At 49.0% G+C, this 23,750-nt stretch overlaps 1 protein-coding gene across 4 annotated transcripts in view; it reads left to right on the top strand.

Moving 5' to 3' along the window:
- RXRG (retinoid X receptor gamma) overlaps window positions 1-23,750 on the top strand; it is a 37,179-nt gene that overhangs the window by 4,646 nt on the left and 8,783 nt on the right. The window contains exons 1-2 of one of the 4 annotated variants that reach the window (XM_048313353.1): window positions 6,261-6,297; window positions 20,968-21,227. In XM_048313353.1, coding sequence (XP_048169310.1) covers window positions 6,276-6,297; window positions 20,968-21,227 — 282 coding nt within the window. In that variant the 5' untranslated portion in view covers window positions 6,261-6,275. Of the gene's footprint in view, window positions 1-6,260; window positions 6,298-11,225; window positions 11,627-14,976; window positions 15,043-20,967; window positions 21,228-23,750 lie in introns of those variants that run through there. The other 3 variants (XM_048313352.1, XM_048313354.1, XM_048313355.1) reach the window with 3 other exon arrangements.

The raw sequence follows: 23,750 nt of genomic DNA, 5'->3' as shown, positions 1-23,750 counted from the left end.
ACGGAGTGGTCACATCACATCTCGCGTCAAGCATCCTCCCTGCCTTCCTCTCCAGGCTGAAAAAGGGATGCTGGGGTTTGAACCTGGGTCTGTGAATTTATTTGTGTGTGTTTATCTGTGTGCAGGCTGGGACTTGGACTTGGGGTAGGTCAGAGCTGTGTGGGCCAGGTGAGAGCTTGTCCTGGATGTAAAAAGCAGTCAGACAGAGCCAAGTCAAAGGTCAATCCATCTTGAAAATGATGGATGCTTCCAGGGAAGATAAGAGCAGAGTGTGTTTGAGTGTCCTTCCTCCAGCAGGTACCTACCAGCAGCCTCTGCCCTGAACTGCTCAGCATCTTCCATCACTGATAACCCTGTGGGTCCAGGACTGGCTGCCCCAAATCTGTGATGATATCTGCACAGATATCCCTGTAGAGCGCATCTGGCCCTCGCCTGGCTGTTCTCTGGCAGCCCTGGCCCCGCTCACTGCCACATACACATGGTGACAGATGTAAATGGCCTTTTTCTTACTGCTGACTTGTTGCAAAGGCCAGGAATGTGGCTGCTCCGAGGGAGTGGCTGTGTAAGGTGCTCATCAGAGACACAAGCAAGGCTCTTCTCCAAGGAGGATTACAGATGATGGGGGAGGTTCTGGGAGATTCTTTCCTGGAGGTGATGGGAATGCACAGAAAGGTGCAAATTCCTAGAGGATTGGGAGAGGTGGAGAACACTGACTGAGATTCTGCTTTTGGGTCTCCTTGCTTGGTGTTCTGGGAGCCAGGCCACACAGATAGCTTGGTTTCCATCCAGGAAAAGGTGCCAGGGCTGCTCTTGGGTATTCCAAATGGGATTGTTTTGTTTGTCAGAGAGGTGTGTCTGTTGGAGGCCCTTGATTCTTTTAGCTCTTCCATTTCAACCAACCACAGGTTCATCAATACTCCTCTTCCCTTGCTGCTGGGTCATCCTAGGTGGGAGATTATGTGTGCCAAAACACAGCATGTAAACATGTTTCCTCGGTCTGCTCTGCTTGTGGGATCTTGAGGTAGCCCATGTCTTGGGGGAGCAGCCTTTCTGGAAATCTTCCCACCAGGCACAGATGCCCAGGCGGATTCAGGGAAATAGTTGGGACACTGAGGGATGTATCTTGCACAGTTTATGGCATGCTTGAAGTGTTGGGTCCTTGCTGCCCTGGATTTTAGGTGCCAGGGCTGCAAGATTTAGTAGATAGGTGTGATTTAAAAGCCTCAATAATTAAATGAGTCGTGGAGACTGATTTGTGAGGATATGGATTGGCTCTCAAATGTCCAGAGTTCCCAGTGGGAACATCCCTTGGCCTGTGCTGACTCCCAAACTGTGCTTGGGAACTATCTGATGGGAAGTGCCAGTCTGCAACGACCAGGACGGACCCTGGGACTGTGCCCCAGGACTGGCGAATTTATCAACCTTTGGGGGTGTGCTGCTGGTCTGGAAAACTTAAGGCCTGAAAAGAGACTGAGGTCCAGATTTTTCAGCTGGGATATGTCTGGCTAGCAGAGGAGACAGCTCTGTGGAGAAGCTGATCTTCAGGGCTTGCTTTAATAAGCTGACTTAAGTCAGTGCACATCAGTGCAGTGCCAGTACTTGAGTATGCCCACATCATCCCAGGTCATTTCTCTGCTTCTGCTGTGTAGAGGCTGCTCCTTCTGCTCAGAGGCTCAAAAGGACAGGGCCAAAGTGTGTGGCTGGTGCTCTTCTTTCTCCCTCTTTCTCTACTGTGAAGGAGTTGAGGGGCAAAGAGCAGATATTTGACAGCAAATGTCATTCCACATCCCTGCAAATTCTTCACGTGCTTGCTCCTTGCTGCTGGGCTGTCTCATGTGGTGTGGTCTGTCCCTGTCTTGATTCAGGGCTGTTCCTTTCTTCAGGGCATAGGGAATTCTGTCATGCTCCCATGGCTTTAAATACCAGTGGATTTTCCATTTGGTGGAGGGGAACATGTGGCTTTTGAGAGGAGACTATGAAAGCAATGGAGGGCATTGATGAGGAAAGGGATGCTCACTGTAGCTGGCTCTTTACCCACCTGTTGGCTGCACAGGGAGGAGAAGGGATTTAAACATCTTCTGCAGGGAAACACTGGGAGGAACCCATCTTGTGGGAGAACATTTTGGCTGAGTTTCATGTTGTGTTTATCTCCCTTCAGCTGCCACTGGAAGGTGAGTCCCAGGGGAGGGACAGCTGCTAGGACAGATGAGAGGTTGTGTGTCTGTGTGGGCAAGGCACAGAGGTGGCTTGGTCCTCTGCATGTCAAACAGACTGGGCTGGCGGAATGTTAACTGAAATTGGTTGTGTCTATAAAGAGATGATCTCAAAATGAACCTGTTGCTCTTCTGTGAAGTGGAAATGTCTGCATGGCTTAGGGGACAGACACAAACTACCAAGAGTGGAGTGGTTTGAGCCACCAGAGGAGGCAGAGACAGTGAGGGCTAAGGTGAGGTCTTTATATCCCCCTTCTCCTTTTTTTACTGCCAGTTAATGAAGGAATTCTTTGGGCATTTCTTACCTTAAATACATTTTATGCCTCATGTCCTTGGGCAACAAGACTTGGGTTGTGCTTCATTTCTTCAAGTTGCCATGCCTGGGCTGTGTCTCTGGATCCAGTGTTTGTGGAGAGGCTGCACAGGCATATCTGCACCAGAGCATGGACAGGAGTGTATCTCTTGGCAAAGATGGGGTCTGGTTTACTGGTTAGGGGGGTGCAGTGTGGGTTTTTTTTTCCCCTGATGACTCAGAAGCATCATAGGTGTCAGCTGGGGGCTTGCATGTGCAGGGTTGCTGGATGAGGGTATTTGGAGCAATGGAAACTTGTTCCAACGCTTGCTTGAAATTCCTGAGTGGAGTTCAGGAGACCCTTCCCCAGGAATACTGTGTCCTTACAGAAACAAGAGATTTTTGTGCATGAGAGGAGAAAGCAAAGCCTTGAGAAACCTGCCTCTCCCTCCTTCTTGAGGACACACTTGTGTTTTACTGGTATTTGATTTCCTTCCTTACTCTCAGGGGACCCAATGGACAGGAAGAAATCTACTGTAAAAGGGGTTAGTGTGCCAATGGCACTTGCAGAAGTGAAGTGGAGGTGGGATCCAGGTGAGCTGTCTGGTTCTGAGGAGCTCCAAGCATCCTGTGAGAGGGGCAGCATCCCACTGTGGCTTATAGAAAATGCCTCACTGACTGGAGCAAGGACTAAACTCCAAAGACAGCTGGCTGAGAAGTGCTGACTGCAGCTGTGCCTTGGTGATTTGGTGGATGTGACTTTTGGGCCTTTGGTCCAGATCAGAAGCTCTGTGGCCATGTGACTCATCATGCTAATCTGGCATAAATGCCCTCTCCTTCCTCAGATCTTTTCTAATTATTGTAGTGGGCCAATTTGATAGGACAGGCTCTATCCTGGATCAGATATGCTGGCTGCCAGGGAGCAGACTCTATTGGAGACACGAAAGGAGAGACAGGAGTGATTCAGAGAAAGCTGGAGCCCTCACTGTGGCACTCATGCGACAGTGTGAAGTCAGATGCTCACACCTGATCCAGGCAGTGCTCAGTGCAGAAACCCAGTGTGAACAAGCTTAAAGCTGTGGCCTTTCTGCCTTGGAGAAAACACGGATTAGAAATCCAAAAGTACATGCTGAGCTCCCCTCTCCCATGGCAGGACACAGAGGGGCCTGGAATTAGATGTCTTATGATAGATATCAACCTTCTGGGCTTTTGGGGCCTGGCTGCTGTGGCTGGGACCTTGGGGACCCATGGCTGTGCCCTCAGCCATGAAGGTACTGGTGGCTACCCCTTGATGTGAAGCTGTTCCTCTTGGATGCCTCCAGCTCTCCTCCCCTGAGAAAGGAGATACTCCAAGCAGAAATAACCCCTGTTACCTTGAACTCCAGGATAGCCACGTTTGCCTGTCTGGTATAAATAGACCATCTGAGGCAGCCGGATGTGATGGAGATTGACAGGTTGTCTCTGGAGTTTTGCACTTGCTGAAGCAAGAGGAAATGTAAAAGCATGAATGTGGGGATGCACAGCATGAGAGCAGCAAGCAAAACCCCCCAGCTGCACAGAAGGCCATGGCACCTGCTGGGGGGATGCAGGTGGGGGCCCTTTGTGGTCCTGTGCAGGGCACTGCTGTGACAAGACCTTCTCCAGCCTGTGCTGAGCTCCGGTGGCCATGCAAGGTCCAGCAGCTGCCTTGTGTGTCACCCAGCTCAGGCTCTTGCCAAGAAGGGGAAGAGTCTGCTCACAGACATCCAGGTTTCCCAGCAAAAAGAGAATGAAGAATAGAGCAGGATCAAGGGGGAAAAAAAAGAGGTTGAAAGCTTTCCAGAAGTTCTGTAGAGATAGGTACGGGGACCAAGTTTCACTTAGGTAGTTTGTTTCTAGGTAGTCAGAGAAGCCTCTAAATCAGCATTTTCTTGTGACTGAAGGTTGCCTTTTAAATTTTTTTAAAGTCCTTGTCCCTACAAGCAATAACGTAGGGTTGACCTGGACAAGGAACATCTTCTGTTGAAATGTTTTTCTGAAAAATGGTTGCTGTGGGAAAACCGGAAAATTGCATGGGCCGTGTCTTTCAAGATTTCTCTGAGAACATTTTTTTTTCCCCAGGAGATGAGAAAATCCTGGTCAGGGTGTAGTTTTCTTTGAAGGAAGATAACCTAGCTGTTTTCAGGCATTTTGCAGAAATCCCAGCTCCACATCATGTGAACGGCAGGGTTAGAGATGGGCTTGTGTTTAAACGACAACCTGTATGTTCTCTGGTGCTCTGATTGGAAAGTTTGCTTGCAGAGTGGTATCAAGGAGGTACCAAGTGAACCTTTCTTCACCTGTCCTTTGAATATCCCTTGCTGAACACCAAATGACTTGTCAAGGTGAGCTTAAGAGTTGAGTGTTCTCTTCCCAACAAAATCTCTTCTGGACACAAGGCCCTTTTGTCAGAGACCTGCTTTTGGATCTGAGTGACTTCAGCACTTGCACATAGAAATCCTCATTTCATTCAGTGCTCATCCAGCCTGGAATCCTGGTTTTACAGCACAGTTTGCTGTCTTGTACCATGGACAAGAGAAATAAGGTGCTCAGCTTGAAGTGTGAGGGACGGGTGACTCTCTCAGTTGAAATACTGGGGTTCCTTTCTTGTCTCCCTGATCTGTATTCCAGAAAAGGTAAAAAGGTAGAGTGACCTGTCTGAAAGCAGGCAGGGAGCCATGAACTCCCAAACTCTGAGCTTCCACTCTTGACTCACCCATTGCTTCTGGATACAATGCATGCCCAAATCTCTTTGTGGTGCAGCACAAGTCTCCTTCATTATAGGCTTGCTTATTCCCTTGCAAGCCCAACCCAAACCAATCCACACTTTTGACAAAGGAGTATTTTCCAGAGGATCCAAATGCTACTTTTTTGGATCCACCTTCCCAGGAACACTTTGCTGCATGCTTTTCCATGACGCTACTGCTGCTGACCTTTCTGCTCTGGCAAGGGGGAGGCTCTGGGAAGCACATAGGCAGTGATTCTTCACTGTTACAAAGGCCGGGATTGTTGGCAGCTTGACGCCCCAGAAAGTGTCTAATTGACTTGACTCTCTCTAGCTGCGCTCCGAATGGATTTTCTGCCTCAGGATATCTTGGCGTTATAGTGGACCTGTTGTTTTTGCTGCCCTCATGATATTCAAAAGTGCATTGTTGGAGCAGAAAGCGTGAGTCAGAGCGGATGTGCGGAGGGAGCTGCCTGTCACCCCATGAGCCACTGCCAGCGCACAGGAGCGAGACAGGATCACCTGCCAGCCGCACTCAAGGGCTTAAAACTCTCTTGGAGCATCCCGGAGTGTGAGCTTGGCTTGACAGGTACAGCTGACAGGCATAAATCTGCCCTTTGCATCTCAGGGAACATTAGCATGAAAATATCTCTGCTAGTTTAGCAATGTTTGTCCACTCCAGTGCATCTCCAGTGTGGGCTTGGTCCAGGTGCCTTCTGAGCTGGGCAGAGGCCTTGTCAGGTATCTCTGTCACCTTGCACAAATGCCTGTGAGTGCTTTACTGTCATCTGTGTCAATATATGTAAGTGCCACCACTGGTGCCTGTCTGAGGAGGTAATTCCCTGCAGGATTGGGCAGCTGGGCTCTGCAACCAGCAAAGCTGCTGGAGGTGCTTAGGCAGGCATAAGAAGATTTGGTGACACCACTGATTAGTGTCGAGGGCCTCATTATGGTGCTGGTAATTGAAGGTCTCCCGAGGTTTAAACAGGCTGGGAATTATCTGCCCTCAGAGGCTGCGCTTGGCTGCATGGGATGGTGCTTTCTGCAAGGTAGGCAGTGCCCTCCCTGGAGCAGCCTAGCACTGGGGATGGTGGCCCTGGCCCTGAGACCTTGGGGATGGGACCCACACTGGGGGGCAGCTGTGGGGCTCAGGGAGAGAGAGGGAAGGCCTGGGGAGAAGGAGAGGGCAGGCTGTGTTTCTGCAGGTGTGTTTGTGGTGCTGCTGTTTGAATATGCTGCTGTTGGTAATTGCATTAGCCCGGTGGGGCTCTGGGCCTAATTTCATTAGCTTGGTGTCTGTGGTTATTGCTGGACATGAGAAAGGGCAGGGCTGCATGGAGAAGGGCTGATGCAGCAATTCCCCTCCTCTCCATCTCCAGGGAAACACCTTGCTTTTGGTGACTTTTGCCTGTCCCAGGCCAATGCCAACCAGTGCAACAGATGGATGAGGTTGGCTCAGTCCACTTGTTAGCTTGGAGAAATCCAGTTTCAAGTCCCTGCCCTGGCATTGACTTCCTGTTTGGCCCTGAGCAGGTCACCTGGTGTCTGTTTGTCCACCCTCAGAGGCCAGCAGGGAGGAGAATGGGCATTTTTGGCTCCTGGGGCACTCAGCCTGGTAGCCCCTATTGCACCTCATTAGCCATATGAAGGGAGCCCCAGTTCTAACACCAGCACTCCATGGGCAATGGGTTTTCCCTGGGATTCTGTCGCTCTGGAGCAGTGTGGCAGGATGAAATGAACATGCAGCTGTGGGATTATAAAAGCTGCAACCTTTTCATTGGGTCATATCTATGGCATCAGTATCTACATAGACTGCCTCTGCCTTTAAACAAAGATGAGGTGGGGCTTGTGGAATTCTTGAACATATTTGGGGTTTTCCTGGTTCAAGGAAAAGGGACCATATTTAATTTCCAGTTTTCTTGGTTCTGGTGCAGAGTGGGATAAAATTATTCCCCTGTAGACCTTTACACAGTCAGGGTCTGGCTCCAGACACCAGCATCCTGAAAGGAGCAGTACTGGTGGAGGAGTTCTTTGATATGCTATTCCAACACACTGCAGAAATATTCTCTGCAGTACAGTGGCCTTGGAAAGCTAACTGGGAGGTGGGCGAGTGAGCTGGGGATCCCAACACAATGCTAGCATCTTGGATGTCTTGAACAGTTCTGCTTTGTCAAGAGTCCTGCTCTGACTGATGCCCCCAGGTGTGGCTGCTGGATGCCCACTGGCAGCACTGAATCCCATCTGGATGCAGCATGGCAATGGTTTTCCTTCCTAAATTAACAGTGGCAGTCATCATGTCTCCTCCTTTTACACAACAACGACAATGGGCGGGGGAATAAAAAGCGTTTAATACTTTGAAGCTGTGAATTGTGCTATTCTAGAAGAAACTGAGGGGCTGCCTCAGTAAGGTCCTGCAATACTACTTAAGAGAGGCTGGGCTGGCTCCTGGAGTCTGTCTGTCACAGACTGATTTGGGTGCAGGGACTGGAACTTCTCCACACTCCAAAATCCATGGTGGTCTCCTAAATTAATTGCCTGCCACTTGATTTGCCTGAGGAAAGGGCCTGGAGGGGTTTCCTTGAAGTTGCTCTGTGTGTGCATGTGTTCTGCAGTGCTAAGCACTCACTAACCCAGATCTGCTAAAAATCAATAAAGTAATCCACTTACTGCTTGGGACTGCCAACCTTTTTAAGGAGCTCAGAGCTGTTTTGTCTTCTTTCCTCTCCCAAAGAAAGAAAAGAGCTGTGAGGAAGGGGGTGCTGACAGAGCTGGTCTAAAATCAGGCTCTTTGCTCTGGGCAGATCAATAAAAATAATTCCCTACTAAAACGTCATTAGCATGGAATTAAAGCTGCTGAGATCCCGTGTGGTGGGTAAGAATTAATGGTACTGCTAAATCTCGGCGTGGTTGGTGCTTAGAACGCAAAGCCGCTTCGCTGCTCACACCTCCCCATTCCCAGAGCTGCCAGGGCTGAACTGAGCATGCAGCTGGCTCAGCCCCTGCTCTGTCCCACGGCTGCTTGGCAAGGGCACAAACCCTCTTATTCAGCCTCAGGGCAAGGGACAAGCCAGGCTGGGATGGCAGGGAGGTGTGACTCAAGCAGGTGGAAGCGAAACTGCTGTGCAAGAGTGGATTTGTCTCAAAACAGCATCTCAGTTCTGAGTGCTGGTGGGCACCTGGGGACCAGGGGTACATGGACCCACTGTGTCTCTGCATGGGTGCTGGACAGGCAGGCTTCCCATCATGCCAACACTTTCCCATGACACCAGATCAGAGAAACATCCCTCAGGCAGGTTGTGTGTGGGGCTGCACAAAGTCCTCCTGTGTGGAAGTTTTGGATCTTATTGAGTGTGTGTGTGTGTGTGTGTGTGTGTGTGTGTGTGAAAAATCACTTCTTTTGGAAGCAGATTGTTTGCTAGGCTTTTTGATTGAAAATTTTTTCTTTCAGTCTTGTCACAGAGGAAAAAAACTTGCCCTGCTGAGAAATCCAATTTTCTATCAGGGGATTGAAACAAGCCACCTTGCAGCCTGTTCCTCAGCAGTGCCCTGGGTTTCTGCCTGCAGGGCATGGAGGTATCCCTGCCTTGTGCCTGGCTTTTGCTTCCTGCCCCTAACAAGAGTCCCCAGCGTGGCTGTTAAAGGACAGCACTGGAGGCAAGGCCAGGGTTATCCTGAAATAGCAAACTTTGCCTACAGGTTAGAAATCCTTGTGGTTGCTGGGATTGATGCCACTTGGATTAGACAGGGTGGAGCATGGGGCAGCCTCCACTGAAACAGGAGCTGTGCCTACAACTCCTGCACCTGGATGTAGCTGTGAACACTTGCAGGATGGGCCTGATCTGAGGAAGGACATTCACTGGGGATGTCCTTTTTATATGTTGGGGTGGTGGCAGGACAGGACACAAGCTCAGCTGAACAGGGAGAGGGACAGGACATAGCACCACACATTCAGATGGTGCTGTGTTGTGCTCTCATGCTGGTTATCAAACCCTTTAAGTCTCCCTTCCCCAGAGCTCAAAACTTATGGCCAGTGAGCAGGATGTGTAAGCATTGGTGCTCAGCTGCCTCTCCTCCTCCAGAAACAGTTCTGCAGTGCCATTAGTGTTTGTGCAATAAAACAAATGAGATGTGAAAGGTGGCCAGATAGAAAATACAAGAGTGATCTCTGCTGTTTGTATTCCCCCTGTGAGACTGCAGTTGCTTGGTGTTTTTTTTGCCTCAGTAGAACCTACTCTGAATACTGATCTCTTGTTTTCTTTTTTTTTTAACTGTGAGAAAAAACAGTGTGTATAAACGTGGACCACAGCTAATGGGCTATACAGAATGCTGATACTGCTGCCTGCAAACCTCCTTGCTCCTGACAGCAGGCAGATTATCCATTTGTTCTGCTGTGTGGAGATGCACTCCCAAATGTTAGGTTCCCGTTCTCAGGTAAACTCTAAGTCCTGGAGCTGATCTGATATACCCGCTGCCCATTAAGAGCTGTGCATCCATGTCATGGTGTCCTCCTGATACTGCACATTACCAAGTCCTCACACATAGATGGAAGGGCAGAAATTGGAGGAAACAAAATTACCTTTTAAAAATAATTTAAAGGTAGTTAATATAAGGGTGAGGAAAGACCTTTTCCCTTGTTTAAACTCTAGCTAGGGATAAATGGATGTGGCAGTGTCTGAGAGCAAAGGAAGAAACAGAGCTAACAAGGGTAACCTTTCCTTCTGCACATGCGATAGCTCAGGGCTGACTGCACCTCAGTCAGCATCTGCCTGAGCTGCTGCTGGGTGCTCTGAACAGCTCTGGGCTGGCATATTCCATGCCTTCCCCTTCCAGCATGCTTAGTGCCAAAGGGCAAAATGGGCCCTGGGGTGACCTGGAGGGATCCAAGTGCCAGAAGGCCCTTGTAGGATGCCAAACATCCTAATCTGCTCTTCCCTCTTTTTGTCTTGCCGCTTCCATGCCATGCTCCCCATGGTCCCCATGGTTCACAGTCTCCCTGGGAAGGCAAAGCCCCTTGCTAGCCCTGAGCTCCCTTTCTCTGCCATGTGGCCAATGGGTCTGCAACCCATCTTCTCCTCCAGCATACATGTAAGTGCAGACCTCAGTCTCCGGTCTCTGGCAAAATTCCTCCCTCCTCCATTCCTTTGAGGTGGCTTCATTTGAGGCTTCCCAGATCAGAAACCAGAAACAGTGGGCTGTGATGTTGCCTGTATCCTTGCCTCTGCCCAGAATTGCATGAGTTTGGCTGGGGCCTTGCCAGGCAGGGAACAGAGGCTGTTCCTGATTTGGAGTACCAGTCACTGGAGGAGGCAGTGCTGAGGACTTCGTGGGGCTCTGCCCCAGCCTGGCAACTGGCTGCTTGTTTCCGCTTATTTCTGCACATTTCCTGCAGAAGTTCATTGTCAGGATGGCTGGGCATTAGATTGAAGTTGTGGATGTACATCTGGGGCTGTCTGTAGCCTAATGCACTCTGCTGCCCTGGCTGTGAACTTCACTGACTGTATGCAGCATGGATTGAGCCCCCCCCGGGCTCTGTCCTGTGTCCCACCTCTTCTCAATCCATACAGCTTTAGCAACTGGTTAATGACGTGATGTTTTTTGATGTGGTTTGTGTGTCTTTTGTACTCTTTTGGGTAGGGTTGGGGATGAGAGTTGAGCTTCCAGCTCTGCTAGCCCCAGGAAGATCCCGGTCCTCCTCAGCCTTGGCTGCATTTCCTACGGGTGACTGCAGTCCAGCACCACAGGGCCGTGACTTGATGTCAGGAGCACAGCTGAGGCACGATTTGGTGTGGGATGGGAGTGTGGATGTGGAACTCCTCTGGGCGAGGGCTGGTCCTTTGCCTGGCCAGAGAAGCCCTCCACGTGGCCGGGGTCGGTGTAACTAATCCACCGCATCGAGTCTTCACTGGTGGAAAAGCAAAGCATCCCCCTCCTTCCCCACAATGCTCCTCCCCTAAACAACTTAACCTCTCCCCCTCCTCCCAATTTCTGATCTATCCCGGAGCCGTCGTGCATTGATTGGCGTCTTAGCTGGGCGATTATGCTCGCTGGCCGGTCCGCCGTGAATTCGCAGGGAGCCGAGCCAGCTGAGCACGGGAGCCGGCGCTGAGCGGCGGAGAACAAGGGCATGTCTCAGCCCGGCCGGCAGCTGCTGCCGGCGTGAAGCGAGGATGAGGCCGCGGGAGGAGGCAGCTGCCCTGGCACCCTCCGAGAGCCCCTGCTCCTGCAGAGCCATGTCCCGACCCCGGCGGGCTGCGCTGCGCTCCGGGCAGCTTTGAAGTTAGAGGAGGCAGTTGTGTTTAGAAAGGCAAGCGATGAACTGAAGATTAAACATGTATGGGAATTATCCTCACTTCATTAAGTTTCCTGCAGGCTTTGGCAGTAAGTATTTTACTTGCGTTTGCAATCTGTGCCTTCTGGGTTAGGTGGAGGAACTGATCCCGCAGTAGGACTCGGGTGGGGGGGGGGGGGGGTGTGTAAAGGGAATTTAAAAGCGTGTTTAACCTAGCTCGGATGTGGCTGTAACCTACAGTGCCCGTGTGCTTGTGAGTGAAGCTGTCCTGTGGTTTTATGTGCTGTGAACTTCTGCACAGCCAAACCAGGCTGCCTGAAATTTTGCAGGCTTGAGTCAAACCACTGCACTCTGCTTTGAAGTTTAGTATATCATTTGGGAGATGCATCTATGTGTCTGTGTGAGGTGGCTTGAATCTCTTCATTGAAAGAACAGGATCAAACCAAGTAAGCATCTTCCCAATTTAATTTTTCTTAAGTTGTTTGGGAAAAAATTACTTTTCAAACATAAAACACCCCCCGAGAAAATTTTAAGAGGGCTATTTCCTTGCCTTGTGGCTGTCTCCTGCCCTTGTGACACAGACACCACCATAATCGTGTGAAGTTGTGTCAGATTAGCCAAGTGAGGCTGCCCAGGGAGACGGCGGAGGGCTGGGGCTGTGATACCCCTGTGCACACCACCGTGAGCAAGCCGTGGCTGCAGAAACCACAGCTGCTCTAGGGAAATGGACTTTGCAATTACTCGCTCATTATTTTTATCTGAAGTTATTCCTCTTGCCCGGACATGGGGAATGTGCAAGGGGAATGGGTTGAGGAGCCTATGTAGGTTGGAGAACTTGGCTGCGAGGGGCTGGGAGCACCCACCTATTGACTGCTGACAAAAGTACTGGGGCTGTGCCAGGGAACTTAAAGTGCATGGATGTGCAAAGTCTTAGTATCTCTGGAAAACTCCTCAAGTTGTTCCCAGCCCTTCAAGGTGGGTAAATGGCTCTAGGATTCGCTCTGGAAGCCCTCAGGCTGCGTACATCAGCCTGTTATTTCTCTGCTGGAGGAGCAGTTCATGCAGACATCAAACTGCACATGGGATGTTCCCGCTATGTGTATGGGTTTCTTTTCCCCTCCCTCTTGCACCAGATGCTCACCTCTGGTAATTCTCCAACTCCAGAAAAGTCATTGGTATTGCATCAAGTCATCATCGAGTTTCACAAGCGCTCAACTTTCCAAAATACCTTTTTAGGCTGTTTCTGGAGAAAAGAGATGACTCCTTGGGAGAATCTATTGCTCACTGGTGTTTTTAAGGACCAAACAAAGACCAGCTGAACTCTCTCCCATTGCTGTAATAAGAGTGAAACAATGAAAGTGTTATTTGTATTTAATTTATTACTATTACAAATTTGCAATGAACCAAAAGAAAAGTGACATTCAAGCTGATCTTCATAGGAACCAGGCAGAGATCCCTGTAGGGACAACGGTCACAGCACTCAGCAGAGCCTTTGAGTGATTTCTAGGAGAGGAAATTGGTAATAGGAGCAGAGGGATTGCTGTTCCACCAATAAAGGCGAAGGGACTGTTCTCCAACAGTTCAGTATATTGGGAGTTTAACTTTCATTTAAAGTATTAAACTGGTGTTTTAACCTGCTTCTAACTTGGTATTAGAAACAGAGGTGTTTTCTGTATGTGAATGCCTGACAGAGATGCAAAAGCATCGGCCAGCTTTTGTTTGGGATGCTTTAAAACAGCTACTCTGTCCTGTCCTGTGCTCCCTGGATGCAGGTTACCACTCACACTCCACTCAAAGCCAGAGGGCTTCCATGTCCCTGAGGCAGCTTGGTGATGTGGCAGCTCCCCCTCCTTGGGTGATTGGGTCTGCAGAGGGGTATTTCTGGCTGGTTGAGAAAGCGATAGCTGCCCTAGCCAGACAGCTTATGGCTGTGGGAGAAGGGAGTCAGGCTTTGGAGCAGGAGAGATCGTGGTGACCACAGAAGGGAGGGAGCTTCCACTGCCTTGGGTCCTCACCATGAAGCCCATGCAGACAGCCTGCATCTCCATCAGGCCCGCAGTGTGTACGTGGCTTTGCTGCTCCCCCATCTTTTGAAATAGCTGTGAAACTGTTCCTGGATGTGCATCGGGGGGAACATCAGCATGCAAGAGCAGTGTCCACAGTAAGCTGTCAGCTTGTAGCATTCATTGCACTGTGTTGCTGGAGGGCAAAGTTAAGGTGATGTGGCTGCTGCTGTTCAGTGTATCTAGATCTTATTGCATTCAGATTTCCTTTAGCTCTGAAATTCTGGGCTTCATTTGGAGCACAATGGCAAAAAAATACCAAATGTGCACTTGCTGTCTTTTTCTTTGCTTTCAGGTAACTGTTACATCTGCTTTACCTTAATTTTATCTTCATTCAGGTTAGAAACAAGGTACATGTTTACGATGGCGTGTATAACACTCACTTTGATCTTAAACATCTGAATAGCACCACCAAATTTGTCTGAGAAAGTACATACGCAACTTGGTCATAAGCACATGATTGTGAAGAGAAAAGGACAATCAGACTCCAAGGTGTTACAGATGAGTTTGTAGAATAGCAGGGAAAATGTTCAGATGAGTCACCCTTAGACATCTAAAGCAGGAGATGTGTGCTAAGGCTGGGCTATAGGAGCAAAGAAAGGGCTCAAAAATGTGTTTTTGTTCTCCAGAAGGATGCATTTCACCCAAAGCCCAGCTCCCAGAACAAGGAAAGATGCTGTGCTGGCTGTCCTCTCTCTTTGAGCACTCTCTGGCACAGTTGGTTGGGGACAAGAACTAACTTGGCTCCTCCACAAAGTCTCTTTTATTAGTACTCATGTAACTTGGCCTGCGGCCACACCACCTCCGGCTGCAATCTTGTCAGCTCTCCCGAGCAAAGTGGGGTTAGGCCAGGTTGTTTGGGGGATAGGGAGAGGAAAACGCAGACTGTGCCTGGAGTGGCTCTGCTGCCTACCTGGGTGGCTGGCTGGCACCTTTTTCACATGTGATGGTCCCAGGTTTTGTGACCTGCAGGATGCTTTTTTCCCTGGATATCATAGCTTGCTGTGTCCATTCCTATAACTGTGGATGTGAAGATGGAAAAGAGCCCTTGGACCCAGCAAAGGTGTGAGAAAATCCAGTGACTGTGCAACTCCTGCATCTAGGAAAATGCAATTTAAAATTTTTTTTTAATTTTTCTTTTAAAGCAGGAGACACTTGCCTTCAATTGCCTGGGGCAACCACAGATCCTGCAGTCAGTGGGATCCATTCTCCTGGGGACCTGTAGCCTCTCCGTGAATTCAAAGACAGCTGTAGGAATTTGTGCATGTTTTTTCCTGGTGGCTGCTGGCCAAGTGGGAAATCTCATCAATCGATCATGAAAAACCCTTCAGGCCTCAAATTCTACAACTTTTTCTTTTTTTTTTTTTTTTTTTGAGATGAGGAACTTTATCCAACTCTTATGTGTTACTGTGGTCACCAGGGGGATGTGATACCTTGTTAGGGTAAGTAAATTTGGCTTGCAGTTCATTTTTAATTACTTGATGTGTAGTTGCTAAAGGATGCCGGCTCAGCAGCAAATGCTATTTTGAGGTCTTGGCCTGATTTGACTGAAATTAGACAGTGGGTCAATAGCTTAGTATGTCCAAGGACATTTGGACACAGTACACAGCTTCTTGTGGCCAGGTTTTGGATGGCCCCTGTTTGCAAGGGAGGCAGAGGAGCATTACCAAAGAGGAGAGGGAACAGCTCTTCCCACCACCTGGAGAGCCAAGGGAAACCTTCTGCTGCCCTGTGTAGGTCCCTGTTGGAGAAGCCCCTGCTCACACATGTGCAGGTACACCTCCTGAAAGTTTTGCTCCTTGTTTTTAGTGGTCAGGGAAGGCGGCATTATTTATTGACTTGGAGTTGAGCAGGAGGATAGAAACACAGGGATTACTGGTCCTTAAAAGCAAGGCAAACCCACTAACCTTTCTGTAGGATATTAGCATGGCAATCTGTACTGTCTGTGGGAATCTGCTTGGACAGTTAAAAATATCACCAGAAAGGGAACAGTTTTGTGGTTTATCTTCTGTGTATTAAACAAAAATGACTTCTGCAGTCATAGAAGCAAAACTTTGCTGGATTCCAGTTACCATGGGTACCCTGCTACATAACTGCAGCCAGTTTCAGGAGTGTTTCTCACAGGTATTTCCCCTTCAAGGTTGTCCCCAAGGACAAGCTGTTTTCCAGGCTGTACCTCCCACGCACATTCATGCTCCTCTCCTGAAATCAGCCCTTCTCTGTCTCTTCCCACTTCTCAGTGCTTTCTGATCTGCAGAGGATGAAGTATCTGCAAAGTCATGTGTCAGGCAAGGGAACTCACACCTTTAAATGTTTGTGCCGGTGAAATGAACCTTTTCTCTGAAGCCTCAGGAGCACAAGTGTGTTTTTCATTATTTGATGACTTCCAGCTTTTGATTCTCTCTGATATTAAAAAGGAAACTGTGAATGTTGAAAGTATCATCATCTGTAGGCTTGCCAGGGATCTTCAAGGATTGCTTTAGACCTTAGTTGATGTCAGACCCCAGTGTTGAACATGGATATTTCTCTCAAGGCTTTGCTGAGTGTTAGAGCTGAAGGGGCATTAGCCAAAACAAATTTGCAACCTGTGGTGGTTAGACAGTGTGTGTAGTGCTTGGATGTTTCTGGTCTCTGCATTCTCATTCTTCTTTCTACTCAGATGTAAGTGCTGAAACTGATGTTTGCTGCCATTATTTGTGTAAAAATCAAGACAGTTTTATTGGTTGCAGCCTGGATGCTTCTCTTCTTACTGCCTTCACCAAGGTATTTGGGGTCACTTGTGCACTCTTGCAAAAGAGGAGTCTTTGTTTCCATGCTTTCCCCAGATTTACCTGGGAAGTGCTTGGAGCACAGAGGTGCATCCAAGGTGCCTTTATCGAGCTCACATTGGTTCAGTTTAGCTGTGTTAGCCCAGACCTGGCTGTTTAGCCTTGGTGTGGTGGACCTGGAGCTCTTGTGCTCTGCAGGTGCATCTGTTGGATACCTACACATCTGCTGTGATGTAGATGGTGTTCTTCTACTGATTTATGAGGCTATTCATGCAAGTTTCCTATCCCTGGACTAGGATTTTGCTAAAGTGAAGATGAAGCACAGTTGGAAGTCGAGTATCAAAGCTTCATGTCCTTGCTCAGCTTCAGTAGCCAGTGGGTGAATATAATGCTGTTGTTTATGTCCTCAAGGGCAGTATTTTCAAAATGCAGAGAACTGTTTCTTGGGGTCTTCCTTCATTATTTTTTCTAATGTCAGCAGAGATGTCTAAGCTGGCATTGGATATGATCCTTATTCTGAATGCTGAAGCAACAGGATGGATGCTGTGTCTGCGTGTGTACGCACTTCCAGCTGCTCCCTGCCACAAACAATGCTGTAATTTGCAGAGGCACTTTGAAACAATGAAGCACTCAGATGCAATTTCTTAAGCTTTGCTTCCTTCAAAGAGAAGGCTGGAGTTTGTGTTTCTGTTCAAGGGAGTTGGTGGAGAATTGATGGAGGCACTGGGTTGTCTGGGAACTGCATGTTTGCAGTGGAGATACTGGAAAATCCACATAATCCTCCTGTCCTCTCTTTCCCTGCTCCTCCAGGGGAGAAATAAATGCAATATCGAGCTTCCCTGAACTTGGACGGGAAGCTACCTGTCCACGCATTAATGTGGAGAAGGGAAACGGGGAAGAAAGACAAACAGCCCCACTTGCGGATCAGCCATAACCAATGATGAATGTGGAGTGGGTGGCTCAAAGCAGCAGCAAGCCCTGGTGCTCGATGCAGGTCTCAGCTGGCCTTCCGCAGCCGGCGGGCAGGGCCGTGCAGCCGCAGAGGCCTGGCTCCCGAGCGGGGCTGCCCTGGGCTCGGGCCCCGCCGCGCTGGCCGCCTCCCCGGCCGCGCTGTCAGCTCGCGTTACCCGATGGACGCACGGCAGGCCCGCCCGGCCTGGGTAAATGCCACCTGTGCCGAGTGCCGCTGCGCAGGCGGGGGCGGCCGGCCGTGGCTGGCGTGCGGGACTGAGTCCTGTCTCCCCAGCCCACCCTGCTCTGTCCCAGAGCTGCTTCCCTGCTACAGAGCGGCTGCTCGCTGGCCCTGCTCCGCTGCCATTTGTCTGTCCCCCAAATGATGGGAGAGAGTACCTCGAGTAAAGCCATTCCATCCCGGTGAGCCCAAGACCTTTCTGGGTTCTGCTGGGAGTTGTGGGACACAGACCACCAGTATTTTCTTGGAAGTCATTTAATTTGATTATTTTCTTTCAAAACTTGAAGTCTTGGCTGTTTGCACAGTCCAAACCTCCCTGACTTCTTTGAACTGAAACAAGTTTGAGCATACTCAGCTGAGCGAATAATTAATCCCAGTGTCAAGGAAGCTTTGGCATGGCTCTTCCTGCACACCTTTCAGCCATGAAAATTGTTCTTCTCACAAGCTGATGGTCTGCTGACAGTCATTTCTTATATCCCTCTCAGAGCACTCCAGCCTGAAAATGAGAATCTGAGAGGAGGATTTTCCCCAGGTGCAGGAGAATGCATTTCCTCTCCCCTGGGGACTGGCTTAGCAGACTTACCCCAGAAAGGGACTGGAAGTCAAAGTTTTTTGTTGTTTGTGGGCTTTTTTGTCATTGCTGTTGTGCTTTTCTAAATGGGGACTTTATTACAATTTGTAACAGATGGATAAAGTTGTTGTTTGGTAACTGGAAGGTTTACACTGCTGGATTTGACCAAGGGGTTTGTCAGAGCCTTGGCAGGACACTGTGGCCAGGCGCTGTAGAAACAAGCATGTTAACTCCGGTTTGTGTCATCAGGCCCTGGCAAAGCCTGACTTTACACCTCTGTGCTCTCCAGTAGGTATTTTCATTTATCCATCCATTCACCTCCATCAGCAAACACTCCTTCGTGCATTCATGTTTCCTCTTTGGTATCTCATTGCTGGTGTAACAGAGGTACAAGCCCTCTAGGTTTCCTGGCTTTGACCTTTGATCCCATCCTAGGGTCTAGGGGGTTCCCCTGGGCACAGCCCTGAAACATTTGCCCCTTGGCAGGGATATGAGCACACTGTGGGGCTTGCCCTGGCCAGCAGCCTCCTTGGGTGAAAGCCTTGCTCTGGGCCCTTATGAAACTTGAAGCCTCTCTAATGGAGAAACTTAGCAGTGACAGTGTTTCTATAAGGTCTGGCATAAAAGCAAACAGTTAAATAACTCTCCTGGGTGTATTTTCTTATTGGTTTAAATCTTCTGCATGATACTTTCAAAATATGCCCTTTTCTATGTTAATGGAAAAGGATGAAGAATCACTCTTCTGCTCAGCTGTCCTGGTGTGATAGATCTCTGCCCAATATCCCCTGCAATGACTTATTTTCCAAGCTAAGGAATCCTCAAAGGCAGTGTTGTTTACCTGGTTGCTTAAAGAGGCGTAAAAGCAAATTCTTTCTAGGTCTGTGCTATGCATGCTGGGGAGGACTGTGTGTTATGGTACCACAGGTGATGAAAAATGCATTTGCTTTTCTCTGAAGCCAGTAATGGCTCAAGTCAGGATGGTCCTTTTAAGCCCCAAGGTGCCTGTGTGAGCTGAGCGCTTGCTTAGGTAAGGGGGGGTCCAGGCAAACAGCACATCTCTTCTGCCCAATGCTAAAGGCACTCTGTCTCTGGGATGAAGGACTTTAGTGCTTGGAAGCCATTCCAAGGTAGGGATTTTGCTGTCTGCTAACAGAAAACAGGCTGTATGTCTCCATGATGGTGGCAGGGGGATGTGGGGTGGCTCTGTGGCAGCAGGTGGGAGCCCTGGCCCTGCCTCCAGACCACCTCGCTGCCTCCGAGGCTTCTGCTGTTGTCATTGAGCCGACTTCCTCTTGCTGCACATCGCTTTCCCACTGGGAGAATTGATCCAAAAAGCCAAAGCAAGAATTGACAAAGACCTTTTCTCCCCCTCCCTCTGCAGAATTAAGTCTGAAGTGGGTTGATAACGGCAGATCGAGTCCTCCTTGACTCTGACAAATGTCTTTAATGTTATTCAGCAAGCTGACCTTTTCCCGTCTTTATTGTGCATCTTCCCTTTGAATCAGATTTGATTGTTACTTCAGGTAGAATAGCAAAGACTGTCACGTAATAACTTTGCAATAATGTTAAAAGGAGGAAAAAACACAAACAAACAAAACACCAAAGCACTGCCTTACTTGCAAATGCAATGGGAGAATGTATCCTCTGTGCCAGCCATGAAAAACCAACTGTGTGACCTTCCCACACAACATCTTTGCCTTGCTACTCCAGGGAATGATCTCCTGTGTTGAAAAACCAACAGAGAAATAATGGTTCACAGAAATGTTAATGACAGCTAATGCTAACTATGGCTGGTAAATTCTAAGGGAGGGAGAAAAGGTCATGTAAATCCTTAAAATGCATCTAGATACATGACCCATTGGGACTAGTGGGCATTTGATGCCTAGACACCCTCTGAGTATTTGAGACTGGTCTTACAGAAGACAGTATTTAGGCCTTGGTTGAGCTGTTCAGCCTCAGAGTCTGCCCTGAAGTGGCAATGATCAAGGTTATATTGTTTTTCTACACCACCTCTTCCTCAGCAGGGTTCAGGGGCAGACTGATCTCATGGGGCTACTGTGAGGCTCAACTTGGCGATGTGCACTGCAGCTCTCTAGTGTGGAGAGAGGGAACCCTCTGTCTTTGTAGCTGTGAGACTGGGCACATCTGTGTGGCCAAAGTCTGTGCTCTGATTTGTACAAATCAGGAAAAATAAAGGACAAATTATTTTGTGACTGCCTTGTCCTGAAACTTGCATTGCTAGTGTGTCATGGGCAGTTCCTGTGTTGCTCCAGCTCCTATGGAAGATGCTGGCATTCAGCTTTGAGAATGAACATGTGAAATGGCACAGAGGAGACACACGTGGGTGGGAAGGGGGAAAACTAAGCCATGGGAGCACAAGGCCAGAGCCATCTCAAGGAGCAAAGGTGCTTCATAAGACATGGGGAACATTCAGAGTTTCCAGGCTGGTTGGTGGGGATTTTGTGGTTTGAGAAGTGTGCTGTCTCTAGAGCTGTCTTGGACAAAAGAAATGAGACTTCAGGGAAGAGTTCAGAGAAAACCAGCCTGATGCAGGCAGGCAGTGGTGCCTTCTTCCAAGTCTGCTGAGGCACCGAAGCAGAGAAGGAATATTTTGTTATTAAACATTATCTTCACAGTAAGTTTTGCTGCTGTATATAACTCAGTTTCCTGTACTATAACCAACATTTTGTTCTTTTCCCTTTATAGCATGAGGCCTGTTTGTTGGTTGGTTTTGGGGCTTGGTTGGCATCTGAGCTGACACAACTGAGGCTGGGCAGCTGATCGCTGTGCACTCAGCCATACTCATGGTGTACTTCATCTCTGCTTCTCTCTGCAGATTCCCCTGTGCACACCAGCTCCACGTCCGTGAGCCTGTCCTCAGGCCTTTCCACGGGGAATCCAGTGGAGGGGTCCCACAGCTACCTCGAGGCCCCGACGAATGCCTCGCGGGCGCTGCCGTCACCCATGAACACCATCGGCTCCCCAGTGAACGCCCTGGGCTCGCCCTACAGGGTCATTGCCTCCTCCCTCAGCTCACACCCCGTCGCTCTCTCCTCAGCCCCGGGCATGAATTTCATGACACATACCAGTCCACAGGTGGGGATGTGCACACTTTCTTTGCTACAATTCAGTGTTCAGGATGGTAAAGTTCCAAAACTTGAGAGAGAGTTGGCTGGTGGGGAGTTTGGTCAGTCAAGGAGTTCAGCTGTAAAGAACGTTTTCTAGCATGTGTACCTGCATAAATCACCCTTGCATAGACACAGAGACCACACCAGTATCTGTTTCAAAATACCCTACATGATAAGGGAAGAGAGCTAATTTCCAGGTTTGTTCTCACTGTGGGTGCAGTCCAGCTCCCCTCCACTGCATCTATTGCAGTGTGTAATTACTGTACATGGAAACAGACAGGATAGCCAGGGGCTGCAGCACGTGAAACATTGCCCTTCTTCCTGCAAAAGACTATCTGCTTCGTTTCATTATTTGGAAAGGAGATGGACTTTCTAGGGGGAGACAAATGTTAATGCTAAATGCCAGCCACCTGCTGTGTTGCATATAAACTTGGCCTGCAGCAAAACGAAGCACTCCCATCCCTACTGCCTGTGCTCACGTGGGTGCTGAGGTTTCCCTTCCAGACAGGGGAGACCCAGGTGTTAGGGCTGGTGCTTTCCCAAAACCATGGATGGGCTGGGAGCATCCCAGCGTGGCTCTGTGGGACAGAGACATGCTGCTCCAAAAGCCTGGCACTACCTCCTGCACGGGTTGTAGCAGTGTGGAATTTTGACAGAGAGCTGAAATGTTCTGGGAGTCCATATCTAAGTGAAAATTCTGCCTCTTATGAGCAAGATTTTGTGTTTTGTTAGTGGGACCTGAAGGTAGGAAGTGCTCAGAAGCCTCATGGTTCCTGTTGAAGAAGCAGCAAGGAGACGGTCCCTGAGCCCTCTCTGCCCCATACCTTGCTGCTACTCCTTGGAATGCCTGGAGCTCTTCTTAGCGCCTGGAAGGCTGGGAGAGGATGATATAGGGAGGCCCCTGAAGAGCTCTGAAAGAGGATAAGGTTTGACTTACCTTTCCCCAGTATTCTCAACTCCTTTGTGGGCCCTAGCTGTCAGCAGTGGGAATGCTGGAGGATCCCTCTTCCCCTTGCACCAGCTAACTGTTCCCCATGGATCTAACAGTATTTGTGCCCATGACATCAAGGACAGGATGGCTGGACAGGAACTTGCAGCAGTATTGGCTGGTTGGAAGCCTTTCCTTTGGGGTTGGGGATGCTCTGGGAAGTGGTTTTCCCAGTCTGGGCACTGTGCCAAGTTCCCAGATCTGAGGAGAGGGTTCCATTTATGTTGCCTCTAATGCAAGGAGACAGCTGGACCCTGGGGATTCAGCAGAGAGGCAGCTAATGGATTTGGGTTCAAGCAGTTGTCCCAGATATCATACATGATTGCACTTAACCTGCAGGAGTCAAGCTCTGAGGACACTGATGGCTAGAACTGCCCTGGGTGTCCCCCTCCCATATACCTTCTCTCCATTTTATTGTTTCAAAGTGCAGACAGGGAGAAAGAAAAGGTGATACCTGAGTTCTGAGTAACGTTTTAAACCATAAAAAGTTCCTCCTGGCTCAGCATTTTGCCAAGATGATGGACACTTGCACGGAGGAAGGGGTTTATTTCTCCTTTCCTTGGCCTGGATTTTGAAGCATAAGGATTTACAGTTGCCAGTGCCTGGTTTGAGTCTCTGCCAGGGAGATCAAACCTCTGTTCCTCTGGGCAATTTTTCCCAATACACTTATATTTTCTAGTGGAGCAAAACAACCTGGCTCCTGATTTTTGATGGGTAGTTTTTATTTTCCATGTTATTAGACCTTTGAAGCTTTGAAAATGAAAGGACAGTGGTGAGGGAAGATGAGAACAGGCCTCACCTTTTTATTTTTCTAATGACAGGTCCAAAAGTTCCAATGGGGTGACCTCTTGTCCTTTACTGAAATTTACTGTGGAAATTATCATACTTTTTTGTGGGAAACAGGCAGTTTCTTGGAGCAAATGGACAGCTTGCAGGAATGTGCATGAAATCTACTTTTTAAATGTTATGGAGATTGGAATGAAAGCTCTAGCTGGGTCTTCATCCAAACCCTTGTTTTCTATCCCTGCTTCTGCCTTCTTGCTGGGAAGAATTTGAGCTGGTAAATTGGCATGACTGTTCCAGGCAAACTCAGTGATGAAACAACCATCCCCAGCCCTCAACCCATGACAGTAGGGAAGGTGATCTGATGGTGGGTTAGGAGAGACACTGCTCTGCCCAGACAGCTTTTGACAAGATGTGCTCAATGGCCCTTAATCCTCCCTGCCCTGCCAACGTGGCTCCAAAGCAAACAGCAATAAAACGAAGCCCTGGGCAACATCAGGCTTTGGTCTCTAATCGATGTGGGTTTGTAACCTTTAACTTCAGCAGCCACGAGCAGCTCCTGGGGATCTCGGCTGGGGGCTCTGCATCGTTTGCCTGCATCTCGCAGCTGCTGATTTTTAGATGCTCAGCCCGATCCCTCTTTTTTTCAATCTGGTAACCCCAAATCTGCCACCTGTGGTGGTGCTTGGGAACCTAAGTCCCAGAGAGTGACCAAATGGC

The sequence above is a fragment of the Corvus hawaiiensis genome, chromosome 9 (assembly GCF_020740725.1).
Source record: "Corvus hawaiiensis isolate bCorHaw1 chromosome 9, bCorHaw1.pri.cur, whole genome shotgun sequence".
Classification (NCBI taxonomy): domain Eukaryota; kingdom Metazoa; phylum Chordata; class Aves; order Passeriformes; family Corvidae; genus Corvus; species Corvus hawaiiensis.
This window is presented reverse-complemented; position numbering and strand designations above follow the sequence as displayed.